Source organism: Phyllobates terribilis, unplaced genomic scaffold (genome assembly GCF_046119375.1).
Source record: "Phyllobates terribilis strain yellow unplaced genomic scaffold, ASM4611937v1 Scaffold_7__3_contigs__length_470593459, whole genome shotgun sequence".
NCBI classification, from domain to species: domain Eukaryota; kingdom Metazoa; phylum Chordata; class Amphibia; order Anura; family Dendrobatidae; genus Phyllobates; species Phyllobates terribilis.
Genome location: NW_027362767.1, coordinates 451,508,001 through 451,523,733, shown reverse-complemented (window position 1 = coordinate 451,523,733; position 15,733 = coordinate 451,508,001). Strand labels below are relative to the sequence as shown.

The window sequence follows — 15,733 nt, the reverse complement described above, 5'->3', positions numbered from 1 at the left end:
AGGGCGGCCATATTACTATATATATTACTATATCACACTGAGGAGAAGGGCGGCCATATTACTATATATATTACTATATCACACTGAGGAGAAGTGCGGCCATATTACTATATATATTACTATATCACACTGAGGAGAAGTGCGTCCATATTACTATATATATTACTATATCACACTGAGGAGAAGAGCGGCCATATTACTATGTATATTACTATATCACACTGAGGAGCAGGGCGGCCATATTACAATATATATTACTATATCACACTGAGGAGAAAGGCGGCCATATTACTATACATATTACTATATCACACTGAGGAGAAGGGCGGCCATATTACTATATATATTACTATATCACACTGAGGAGAAGGGCGGCCATATTTCTATATATATTACTGTATCACACTGAGGAGAAGGGCGGCCATATTACTATAAATATTACTATATCACACTGAGGAGAAGGGCGGCCATATTACTATATATATTACTATATCACACTGAGGAGAAGAGCGGCCATATTACTATATATATTACTATATCACACTGAGGAGAAGGGCAGCCATATTACTATATATATTACTATATCACACTGAGGAGAAGGGCGGCCATATTACTATATATACTACTATATCATCACGGAGGAGAAGGGCGGCCATATTACTATATATATTACTATATCACACTGAGGAGAAGGACGGCCATATTACTATATATACTACTATATCATCACGGAGGAGAATGGCGGCCATATTACTATATATATTACTATATCACACTGAGGAGAAGGGCGGCCATATTACTATTTATATTACTATATCACACTGAGGAGAAGGGCGGCCATATTACTATATATATTACTGTATCACACTGAGGAGAAGGGCGGCCATATTACTATACATATTACTATATCACACTGAGAAGAAGGGCGGCCATATTACTATATATATTACTATATCACACTGAGGAGAAGGGCGGCCATATTACTATATATATTATTATATCACACTGAGGAGTAGGGCGGCCATATTACTATATATATTACTATATCACACTGAGGAGAAGGGCGGCCATATTACTATATATATTACTATATCACACTGAGGAGAAGGGCGGCCATATTGCTATATATATTACTGTATCACACTGAGGAGAAGGGCGGCCATATTACTATACATATTACTATATCACACTGAGGAGAAGGGCGGCCATATTACTATGTATATTACTATATCACACTGAGGAGGAGAGCGGCCATATTACTATATATTACTATATCACACTGAGGAGAAGAGCGGCCATATTACTTTATATATTACTATATCACACTGAGGAGAAGAGCGGCCATATTACAATATATATTACTATATCACACTGAGGAGAAGGACGGCCATATTACTATACATATTACTACATCACACTGAGGAGAAGGGCGGCCATATTACTAAATATATTACTATATCACACTGAGGAGAAGGGCGGTCATATTACTGTATCACACTGAGGAGAAGGGCGACCATATTACTATATATATTACTATATCACACTGAGGAGAAGAGCGGCCATATTACTATATATATTACTATATCACACTGAGGAGAAGAGCGGCCATATTACTATATATACTACTATATCACACTGAGGAGAAGGGCGGCCATGTTACTATATATACTACTATATCACACTGAGGAGAAGGGTGGTCATATTACTATATATATTCCTATATCACACTGAGGAGAAGAGCGGCCATTTTACTAAATATATTACTATATCACACTAAGGAGAAGAGCGGCCATATTACTATATATATTACTTTATCACACTGAGGAGAAGGGCAGCTGATTACTATATATATTACTATATCACACTGAGGAGAAGGGCGGCCATATTATTATATATATTACTATTTCACACTGAGGAGAAGGGCGGCCATATTACTATGTATATTACTATATCACACTGAGGAGAAGGCCGGCCATAATACTATATATATTACTATATCACACTGAGGAGAAGGGCGGCCACTTTACTATATATATTACTATATCACACTGAGGAGAAGGGCGGCCATATTACTCTATATATTACTATATCACACTGAGGAGAAGGGCGGCCATATTACTGTATATATTACTATATCAAACTGAGGAGAAGGGCGGCCATATTACTATATATATTACTATATCACACTGAGGAGAAGGGCGGCCATATTACTATATATATTCATATATCACACTGAGGAGAAGGGCGGCCATATTACTATATATATTACTATATCACACAGAGGAGAAGGTCGGCCATATTGCTATATATATTACTATATCACACTGAGGAGAAGGGCGGCCATATTACTATATATAGTACTATATCACACTGAGGAGAAGAGCGGCCATATTACTATGTATATTACTATATCACACTGAGGAGCAGGGCGGCCATATTACAATATATATTACTATATCACACTGAGGAGAAGGGCGGCCATATTACTATACATATTACTATATCACACTGAGGAGAAGGGCGGCCATATTACTATATATATTACTATATCACACTGAGGAGAAGGGCGGCCATATTTCTATATATATTACTGTATCACACTGAGGAGAAGGGCGGCCATATTACTATAAATATTACTATATCACACTGAGGAGAAGGGCGGCCATATTACTATATATATTACTATATCACACTGAGGAGAAGAGCGGCCATATTACTATATATATTACTATATCACACTGAGGAGAAGGGCAGCCATATTACTATATATATTACTATATCACACTGAGGAGAAGGGCGGCCATATTACTATATATACTACTATATCATCACGGAGGAGAAGGGCGGCCATATTACTATATATATTACTATATCACACTGAGGAGAAGGACGGCCATATTACTATATATACTACTATATCATCACGGAGGAGAAGGGCGGCCATATTACTATATATATTACTATATCACACTGAGGAGAAGGGCGGCCATATTACTATATATATTACTATATCACACTGAGGAGAAGGGCGGCCATATTACTATATATATTACTGTATCACACTGAGGAGAAGGGCGGCCATATTACTATACATATTACTATATCACACTGAGAAGAAGGGCGGCCATATTACTATATATATTACTATATCACACTGAGGAGAAGGGCGGCCATATTACTATATATATTATTATATCACACTGAGGAGTAGGGCGGCCATATTACTATATATATTACTATATCACACTGAGGAGAAGGGCGGCCATATTACTATATATATTACTATATCACACTGAGGAGAAGGGCGGCCATATTGCTATATATATTACTGTATCACACTGAGGAGAAGGGCGGCCATATTACTATACATATTACTATATCACACTGAGGAGAAGGGCGGCCATATTACTATGTATATTACTATATCACACTGAGGAGGAGAGCGGCCATATTACTATATATTACTATATCACACTGAGGAGAAGAGCGGCCATATTACTTTATATATTACTATATCACACTGAGGAGAAGAGCGGCCATATTACAATATATATTACTATATCACACTGAGGAGAAGGACGGCCATATTACTATACATATTACTACATCACACTGAGGAGAAGGGCGGCCATATTACTAAATATATTACTATATCACACTGAGGAGAAGGGCGGTCATATTACTGTATCACACTGAGGAGAAGGGCGACCATATTACTATATATATTACTATATCACACTGAGGAGAAGAGCGGCCATATTACTATATATATTACTATATCACACTGAGGAGAAGAGCGGCCATATTACTATATATACTACTATATCACACTGAGGAGAAGGGCGGCCATGTTACTATATATACTACTATATCACACTGAGGAGAAGGGTGGTCATATTACTATATATATTCCTATATCACACTGAGGAGAAGAGCGGCCATTTTACTAAATATATTACTATATCACACTAAGGAGAAGAGCGGCCATATTACTATATATATTACTATATCACACTGAGGAGAAGGGCAGCTGATTACTATATATATTACTATATCACACTGAGGAGAAGGGCGGCCATATTATTATATATATTACTATTTCACACTGAGGAGAAGGGCGGCCATATTACTATGTATATTACTATATCACACTGAGGAGAAGGCCGGCTATAATACTATATATATTACTATATCACACTGAGGAGAAGGGCGGCCACTTTACTATATATATTACTATATCACACTGAGGAGAAGGGCGGCCATATTACTGTATATATTACTATATCACACTGAGGAGAAGGGCGGCCATATTACTGTATATATTACTATATCAAACTGAGGAGAAGGGCGGCCATATTACTATATATATTACTATATCACACTGAGGAGAAGGGCGGCCATATTACTATATATATTCATATATCACACTGAGGAGAAGGGCGGCCATATTACTATATATATTACTATATCACACAGAGGAGAAGGGCGGCCATATTGCTATATATATTACTATATCACACTGAGGAGAAGGGCGGCCATATTACTATATATAGTACTATATCACACTGAGGAGAAGGGCGGCCATATTACTATATATATTACTATATCACACTGAGGAGAAGGGCGGCCATATTACTATATATATTACTATATCACACTGAGGAGAAGTGCGGCCATATTACTATATATATTACTATATCACACTGAGGAGAAGTGCGGCCATATTACTATATATACTACTATATCACACTGAGAAGTGCGGCCATATTACTATATATATTACTATATCACACTAAGGAGAAGGGCTGCCATATTACTATATATATTACTATATCACACTGAGGAGAAGGGCGGCCATATTACTATATATATTACTATATCACACTAAGGAGAAGAGCGTCCATATTACTATGTATATTACTATATCACACTGAGGAGAAGAGCGGCCATATTACTATATATATTACTATATCACACTGAGGAGAAGGGCGGCCATATTAGCCATATTACTGTATATATTACTATAACACACTAATCAGAATGGCGGCCATATTACTATATATATTACTATATCGCGCTGAGGAGAAGGGTGGCCATATTACTATATATTACTATATCACACTGAGGAGAAGAACGGCCATATTACTATATATATTACTATATCACACTAAGCAGAAGGGCGGCCATATTACTATATATTACTATATCACGCTGAGGAGAAGAGCGGCCATATTACTATATATATTACTATATCACAGTGAGGAGAAGGGCGGCCATATTACTATGTATATTACTATATCACACTGAGGAGAAGGGCGGCCATATTACTGTATATATTACTATATCACACTGAGGAGAAGGGTGGCCATATTACTATATATATTACTATATCACACTGAGGAGAGGGGCGGCCATATTACTATATATATTACTATATCACACTAAGGAGAAGAGCGGCCATATTACTATATATATTACTATATCACACTGAGGAGAAGGGCGGCCATATTACTATATATATTACTATATCACACTAAGGAGAAGAGCGGCCATATTACTATACATATTACTATATCACACTGAGGAGGAGGGCAGCCATATTACTATATATATTACTATATCACACTAAGGAGAAGAGCGGCCATATTACTATGCATATTACTATATCACACTGAGGAGAAGAGCGGCCATATTACTATATATATTACTATATCACACTGAGGAGAAGGGTGGCCATATTACTATATATTACTATATCACACTGAGAAGAGCGGCCATATTACTATATATATTACTATATCACACTGAGGAGAAGGGCGGCCATATTACTATATATTACTATATCACGCTGAGGAGCAGGGTGGCCATATTACTATATATTACTATATCACACTGAGGAGAAGTGCGGCCATATTACTATATATATTGCTATATCACACTGAGGAGAAGAGCGGCCATATTACTATGTATATTACTATATCACACTGAGGAGAAGAGCGGCCATATTACAATATATATTACTATATCACACTGAGAAGAAGGGCGGCCATATTACTATACATATTACTATATCACACTGAGGAGAATGGCGGCCATATTACTATATATATTACTATATCACACTGAGGAGAAGGGCGGCCATATTACTACATATATTACTATATCACACTGAGGAGAAGGGCGGCCATAATACTATATATATTACTATATCACACTGAGGAGAAGAGCGGCCATATTACTATATTTATTACTACATCACACTGAGGAGAAGGGCAGCCATATTACTATATATATTACTATATCACACTGAGGAGAAGGGCTGCCATATTACTATATATACTACTATATCATCACGGAGGAGAAGGGCGACCATATTACTATATATATTACTATATCACACTGAGGAGAAGGGCGGCCATGTTACTATATATATTACTATATCACACTGAGGAGAAGGGCGGCCATATTCCTATATATATTACTGTATCACACTGAGGAGAAGGTCGGCCATATTACTATATATATTACTATATCACACTGACTAGAAGGGCGGCCATATTACTATATATATTACTGTATCACACTGAGGAGAAGGGCGGCCATATTACTATACATATTGCTATATCACACTGAGGAGAAGGGCGGCCATATTACTATATATATTATTATATCACACTGAGGAGTAGGGCGGCCATATTACTATATATATTACTATATCACACTGAGGAGAAGGGCGGCCATATTACTATATATATTACTATATCACACTGAGGAGAAGAGCGGCCATATTACTATATATACTACTATATCACACTGAGGAGAAGGGCGGCCATGTTACTATATATACTACTATATCACACTGAGGAGAAGGGTGGTCATATTACTATATATATTCCTATATCACACTGAGGAGAAGAGCGGCCATTTTACTAAATATATTACTATATCACACTAAGGAGAAGAGCGGCCATATTACTATATATATTACTATATCACACTGAGGAGAAGGGCAGCTGATTACTATATATATTACTATATCACACTGAGGAGAAGGGCGGCCATATTATTATATATATTACTATTTCACACTGAGGAGAAGGGCGGCCATATTACTATGTATATTACTATATCACACTGAGGAGAAGGCCGGCCATAATACTATATATATTACTATATCACACTGAGGAGAAGGGCGGCCACTTTACTATATATATTACTATATCACACTGAGGAGAAGGGCGGCCATATTACTGTATATATTACTATATCACACTGAGGAGAAGAGCGGCCATATTACTATGTATATTACTATATCACACTGAGGAGAAGAGCGGCCATATTACAATATATATTACTATATCACACTGAGAAGAAGGGCGGCCATATTACTATACATATTACTATATCACACTGAGGAGAAGGGTGGCCATATTACTATATATATTACTATATCACACTGAGGAGAAGGGCGGCCATATTACTACATATATTACTATATCACACTGAGGAGAAGGGCGGCCATAATACTATATATATTACTATATCACACTGAGGAGAAGAGCGGCCATATTACTATATTTATTACTACATCACACTGAGGAGAAGGGCAGCCATATTACTATATATATTACTATATCACACTGAGGAGAAGGGCTGCCATATTACTATATATACTACTATATCATCACGGAGGAGAAGGGCGACCATATTACTATATATATTACTATATCACACTGAGGAGAAGGGCGGCCATGTTACTATATATATTACTATATCACACTGAGGAGAAGGGCGGCCATATTCCTATATATATTACTGTATCACACTGAGGAGAAGGTCGGCCATATTACTATATATATTACTATATCACACTGACTAGAAGGGCGGCCATATTACTATATATATTACTGTATCACACTAAGGAGAAGGGCGGCCATATTACTATACATATTGCTATATCACACTGAGGAGAAGGGCGGCCATATTACTATTTATATTATTATATCACACTGAGGAGTAGGGCGGCCATATTACTATATATATTACTATATCACACTGAGGAGAAGGGCGGCCATATTACTATATATATTACTGTATCACACTGAGGAGAAGGACGGCCATATTACTATATATATTACTGTATTACACTGAGGAGAAGGGCGGCCATATTACTATACATATTACTATATCACACTGAGGAGAAGGGTGGCCATATTACTATGTATATTACTATATCACACTGAGGAGGAGAGCGACCATATTACTATATATTACTATATCACACTGAGGAGAAGAGCGGCCATATTACTATATATATTACTGTATCACACTGAGGAGAAGAGCGGCCATATTACAATATATATTACTATATCACACTGAGGAGAAGGACGGCCATATTACTATACATATTACTATATCACACTGAGGAGAAGGGCGGCCATATTACTAAATATATTACTATATCACACTGAGGAGAAGGTCGGCCATATTACTATATATATTACTATATCACACTGACTAGAAGGGCGGCCATATTACTATATATATTACTGTATCACACTGAGGAGAAGGGCGGCCATATTACTATACATATTGCTATATCACACTGAGGAGAAGGGCGGCCATATTACTATATATATTATTATATCACACTGAGGAGTAGGGCGGCCATATTACTATATATATTACTATATCACACTGAGGAGAAGGGCGGCCATATTACTATATATATTACTGTATCACACTGAGGAGAAGGACGGCCATATTACTACATATATTACTGTATCACACTGAGAAGAAGGGCGGCCATATTACTATACATATTACTATATCACACTGAGTAGAAGGGTGGCCATATTACTATGTATATTACTATATCACACTGAGGAGGAGAGCGACCATATTACTATATATTACTATATCACACTGAGGAGAAGAGCGGCCATATTACTATATATATTACTGTATCACACTGAGGAGAAGGGCGGCCATATTACAATATATATTACTATATCACACTGAGGAGAAGGACGGCCATATTACTATACATATTACTATATCACACTGAGGAGAAGGGCGGCCATATTACTAAATATATTACTATATCACACTGAGGAGAAGGGCGGCCATATTACTATATATATTACTGTATCACACTGAGGAGAAGGGCGACCATATTACTATATATATTACTATATCACACTGAGGAGAAGAGCGGCCATATTGCTTTATATATTACTGTATCACACTGAGGAGAAGAACGGCCATATTACTATATATATTACTATATCACACTGAGGAGAAGGGCGGCCATATTACTATATATATTACTATATCACACTGAGGAGAAGGGCGGCCATATTACTATATATATTACTATATCACACTGAGGAGAAGGGCGGCCATATTACTATATATATTACTATATCACACTGAGGAGAAGAGCGGCCATATTACTATATATATTACTATATTACCACTGAGGAGAAGGGCGGCCATATTACTATATATATTACTATATCACACTGAGGAGAAGGGCGGTCATATTACTGTATCACACTGAGGAGAAGGGCGACCATATTACTATATATATTACTATATCACACTGAGGAGAAGAGCGGCCATATTACTATATATATTACTATATCACACTGAGGAGAAGAGCGGCCATATTACTATATACTGTATATTACTATTATCACTGAGATCTGTGGAAATGTCATAAATGGACATTGATGTTGGGTTCTTATGTACGGAGATGGACGTACTGCCTACGTTCCCTCTTGAAGACACAAGTACTGTTATGATGTAGGCAGGGTCCTCTTCCCTCCGTACCAGTCTATCATTGTTACTTTGTTTACTGTAGTGATATTCTTATTTGGTATGTAACCCCCTTATGTACAGCGCCATGGAATCAATGGCGCTATATAAATTAATTATAATAATAAAATAATAATAATAATGTGTATTGTAGTATGCGTTATGAGTTTTGGTGTTGTAATCTGCCCAGCAACAGGTAGTCATTAGGCATCTATAGAGTTAAGAATTAAGACTAGCCCAGAGAGGGATGGGCTATGTTAAAAAATAGGAGAGGGCTTCCTGTAACTGGCCAGGATGGACCCAGGGCGGTTCACCATACGGAGCATCTTCACACACAGTCTCTCTACCTCTTCGAGTTTACTTTCTTACTGCCTCAAGTTTCTCTGTCTTCACCACTAAACTACACTACTAAAGTCCAGTCAGTGAGAGTCCTTTTCTCAACCCGCGAATCCACATCCTCTTTCCTCTTAAGGGAATTATTTTGCTAATATGGCTGGTACTTAGCTTCTCAGCTTGCTGACGACTTGGAACTACCACCCAGGGCACTCTCTTCGTCTCCACATTCCTGGTTCCATCCTGGCCCGTTACGGGAAGCCCTCTCGATTTTGTTAGATAGCTCATCCCTCTCTGGGCTAGTCCCATCTCTGAAATGTTGTACATAGTTCCCACCACGTTAATATTGAGTAAAAGACTGTTTATTTTTGAGCGGTGGTCTCCATCATTGAACTGTTCAACATCTGGTCCTTGCCAGCTGAAGTCACCGGCATCATGGGACTTGCAAGGGCATAGCGCCCCCCACAGACTAAGTCCAAACCTCCAGCCAGGACCTCCATCTTCAAGTAGCGTGCTGGGACGTGAAAGACGAGTATATCACCTACGGCTAATGCAAATGACCTAATAATTCTGCACAAAGTGTAAAAGAATATAATTACTTGTTTGACTTTTGCTACTTTGAGGTCTTATATTCTTGGTGCTTTCTTCAATAAGTCCTGAATTTTGTTTTGGGGATGTAAATTATTACTGCGGTGTTTTTCCATCTTAGAGGAACTACTTTGGGGTGAGAGTTTTTTTACACTAAAAAAAGATAATTTTAGGAATCTTTCTTGTTTGTTTGAATTTTTAAAATGGCTAAAGAGGAACTTGAGTTTTGTGGTGAAAAAGAGAAGCAAGTGCGGAGCTTATGTTAACCCGGCGCTTTTTGGTGCAGGGATCTCTAGGATGGTAATATTAGATTTGTACAGAGTTGTGGAAAACTTTTTGCCCCATGAAATTTTTTCACCGCTCTACAGATATTAAAGACTAATTATTGGTAAAATATTTGCACCTTATTATAAGACTTGAAACAAAAACATTTTGCAAAAACAATCACAAAAACTTCAATAATAATCGAATTATGACTTCTAGAGGTAAAAACTATGCATTAAAAAAATGTAAGACTCCTGTGATGTGTTAGTTTTTGGATTTTCCCAAGTCATGGTCTAGAGAATTAATGCAAATTTGTCATTTCCTTTCTTCTTTCCTTCTTCTTCCTTAGCTATCATTACAACGTTCCAGCAGTTTTAAGGACTTTGGGAAATCGAAGAGCAGCTCTCCAGTATGCGACAAGGAATTCAACCTGGAGAATGACGTGAGTCCTCAGCTCCTGATCACAGACTATCTCTATTAGTACAGAGCCTCCATGTATCCCATAACCAAGCAGATCACAAGAATATATAGTCGGTCAGCAAAAAATGACTGTCCAAACCAAGCACAGGAGCTGGGGGCACTCATGGTGTGGAAGAGCCGTTCAGTGCTCCTGTACATCTACTTGTTGTGCATCCACCTCCGCAGAGAGAGAGAAGGCTAGTAGGTGGAAGGTGTACGTTGTGAGCGACTATGCTTGGTTTGGACAGTCATTTTGTACTCACAACTTCATTTAGGACAAAATTGATTTTAAAGGGGAATCCACTGAAAATACTTTCTTCATTTGCTTTATTATTTGCTCTTTGGGTAATTGGCAGAGAAACTTTTACTTTGATTAGGACTCATGAGGTTCATTGTTTCTTCTTTGCCTTTTCTCTTTATGTACTGTGGAATATTAATGATCTGCTCATATAAATTATATACAGTAGTGTTCAAAATAATATCAGTCCAATATGACTAACCAGATTAATCACTGTTTTTTGGTATAAACTATATCACCACATGTCAAACAATTTACCAGTTGGTGCAGTAGATTGTAAGAAAACCACCAGACTCCGCATTCATGATCTGCAGGTTTTTGAGTTTGTGTATGTGAATAATTAATTGTACGTGGATGTGTTCAATATAATAGCAATGTGGAGTTCAATCAGTGAGGTCAATCATTCGCTGGCAAAAACTCAGCAAATGATCAGCTCCAGGATGATCACAGACAGTCTCACGTTACCTGTGAGGACTGTGACAGTTAGAAGACACCTGTGTGAAGCTAATCTCTTAGCAAGAAGTCCCCGCAAAGTCCCACTGTTAAAAAATAGACATGTACTGAAGCGGATACAATTTGTCAAAGAACACATCCACTGTCCTAAAGAGAAATGGAGAAACATTTTGTGGACTGATGAAAGTAAAATAGTTCTTTTTGGGTCCAAGGGCCACAGACAGTTCATCAGATGACCCCCAAACTCTGCATTCAGCCACAGTACACTCTGATGACAGTGAAGCATGGTGGAAGCATCATGATATGGGCATGTTTCTCTTACTATGGTGCTGGAGCTATTTACCGCATACCAGGGATCATGGACCAGTTTGCATATATTAAAATAGTTGAAGAGGTCATGTTGCCTTGAAGAGGATATGCCCTTGAAATGAGTGCTTCAACAAGACAATGACCCTAAACACACCAGTAAACGAGTAAAATCTTTGCTCCAGTCCAACAAAATTGAGGTTATGGAGTGGCCAGCCCAATCCCCGGACCTTAGTCAGATAGAACACTTGTGGGGTGACATCAAAAATGCTGTTTCTGAGGTAGAGTCAACAAATGCCAAAAAATTGTGGGATGTAGTCAAAGCATCCTGGGCTGGAATAACAGCTGACAGAGGCCAAAAGTTGGTTGACTCTATGCAACATAGATATGAAGCAGTTCTAAAAAACTGAGTAACAACTAAATATTAGGTTAGTGATTCACAGGATGCTAAATCCTCAGAAAAAGACATATTGTGACTTTGTGAAGACAAATGCAAACACTGCTATTTTTTAGAACAGAACAATGTTCATTTTTTGTTATTTTCTGTAAAGTAGTTAAAATTATATACAATTTTCTTCATGTTGTGAATTAGAAAACAGTGAGCAATGTTCCCAATGCTGGAAATAACAACTAGTAGAAAGATTTTGCACTTAACTCATGTTTCTGAACACACTGTTATTATTTTGAACACTGCTGTATACAGTTCTGTGCAAAAGTTGTATGCAGGTGTGGAAAAATGATGCAGAGTAGATTGTTTTCAAACATAAAAGAGTTAATATTTTACTTTCATCAATTAACAAAATGCAAAGTTCATGAAGAAAAGAGAAATGTAAATCTCATCACTCCCAGGACTTATGATGGATGCTGGATGTTTGTGGTCATTGTCCAGCTGTGGAATAAATTTTGAGCTGATCAGATGCCTCCTGATGGAGTTACATGATGGGTGAGTATCTCCTGGATTTATCAGCATTGAGGACACCAAGAAATGGGCAAAGTTGAGGACAGTTGACGCTGTGGTCGGCCATGGAAACTTAGTGCAGCAGATGAGACACATCATGCTCTTCTCTTCAAAATCAGAAGATGTCCAGCAGTGCCATCAGCTCAGAACTGGCAGCGACCAGAGGTACCAGCTGCACAATCTACTGTTCAGAGAAGTCTGGCCAGAAGTGGTCTTCATAGCAGAATTGTGGCGAAAAACCTTCCACATGGAAAAAAAGACAATCGACTCACCTATGCACTAAAACATGGAATTGGGGGGGCAGAAAAATGTCAGCAGGTCGCTAGATTGAGGAGTAAAATGTGGAATATTCAGCTGTAACAGGAGGCAGATTGTTCCTGGAGGGTCTGGCACAATAATGAGGGTCTGCAGAGCGATGACCCATGGTGGAGGGTCCTGCAGGTCTGGGGCTGCATTTCAGCAGGTGGAGTTGTGGATTTGGTCAGGATTAATCCTTTCAAATAGTTATCATTCATGTAAAACCAACAGGAGGCGTCTGATTGGCTTCAAATTTTTTCTGCGTCTGAACAACAACACCCAACATCCAACCAATGTAATTAAGAATGAGGAGTTGTGGAGGTAATGATCCGGCCCCACAGACATCCTACCAAGATCTTTCATAAACTGAGTACAAGTGACAAGAAGAAGTAATGAAGGCGACGGGTGGTCACCAGATACTGATGATGGGGGTGACGGACAGTCACCAGATACTGATGATGGAGGCGGCAGTCGGTCACCAGATACTGATGATGGAGAAGATGGGCGGTCACCAGATACTGATGATGGGTGGTTACTAGTGATGAGCGAACGTGCTCGCCACTGCTCGGTACTCACTCGAGCATCACTGTGCTCGACAAGCTCGGCGCTCAATGAGTATTTCCGGGTTGCTCGGGTTGGAGCTCGGGTCCCCTCCCTGCATGTTTGGTGCTCTTTAAAGAGCCAATGAACATGCAGGGATTGCCTGCCACTCACTGTAATGCCGTAGCCATGTTGGTTCTGGCATTACAGTGATTGGCTGGCCGCACAGCGACATTAGGTCTATATAAGACCGGGCGCTGCCATGCTCGTCACAGTCTACACCGAGATCAAGCAGAGTAGGGAGAGGTACTTCTGAGTCAGGGGGAAATTTGCTTGTTTATAGTGAGTATAGGTATTCCACAACATATATATATATATATATATATATATATATATATATATATATATATATATATATCCATCTGAACTAACAGTCCTTCTGAGGACTAATCCAGCTGCATATAATCAGTGCTAGGCAGGCAAGCACAGTATGTGGCAGACTGCAGTGTATGATACAGCACAAGAGGATTCATAAAATGTCCTGTTAGTATAGATATTCCACAACATATATGTCAGAGAAATATTAAGAATATTAACAATTTCTCCCAAACCCCTTTTCCCTCTCACCCCTCCCTTATCCACCATTTGTCACAAGAAAAGAGCTGACAATGTAAAAGGCAATTTTCGATATGGAATATGGCGATAATAGCAGGACCCATATTTTTAGTGGCAGGGTCAGCCAAGGAGCAATATGCTTATTTTTCCATAGCTGTAAGCCCCTCCAGGGAGCGGTGATGCAAAAGTACTAGAATAACGAGTCGCAGCTACGCCCTGTGTGGTCTCTAAAGAAAGGCTTGCAAGCTTCTGAGGGCAACCAGCAAGAAGTATCGCGGAAGTTAGATATTTTTATAAAAACATGAAGGGTGGAGCCCGAGCCCACATGATGTCATCATAGGGGTGTGTGGGCCGGTCTCCCCCTTTGGCATAAAAGAGCCAACTGAAGATTGATCCATATTCATTGCCAGGGGGTATAGATACTATAAGCAACGGATCGTGTTCGATAACGCTCAGATCAAATCGGGGAGCACCTCCTCCAGCTATACTGATTCATCTCTGCGAACTCTATAGTAAGTTTCTTCTGTAGTTCTGTTTATTTTATGTAACTGTCTATTCTGTACTGTAAATGTCCATTTGTAAAATCTTTGTATATTTTTCCTAAACACTGCCTCCTTTTGGATTAAATGTAAAATTTAATAGCTCTGTTTCTTTTGCCCTGTAATCATTCCCTCCCCCGAAGCCATATACGCTACCAGAAAGCAGGCGTCCGTCCAGGCCAGTATTATAGTTCAAACTCGGCCGGTGGTGACAGCGAATAATATTAATTGGGCTATCGTGAAGCCGGCAGTAACCATACAGTG

At 38.7% G+C, this 15,733-nt stretch overlaps 1 protein-coding gene across 1 annotated transcript in view; it reads left to right on the top strand.

Annotated features, from left to right (window-relative positions):
- Window positions 1-15,733, top strand: part of SASH3 (SAM and SH3 domain containing 3) — a 147,633-nt gene that overhangs the window by 76,848 nt on the left and 55,052 nt on the right. Inside the window, 1 exon segment of the mRNA XM_073638059.1 lies at window positions 11,354-11,446. Within this exon segment, the coding sequence (XP_073494160.1) occupies window positions 11,354-11,446 (93 nt within the window).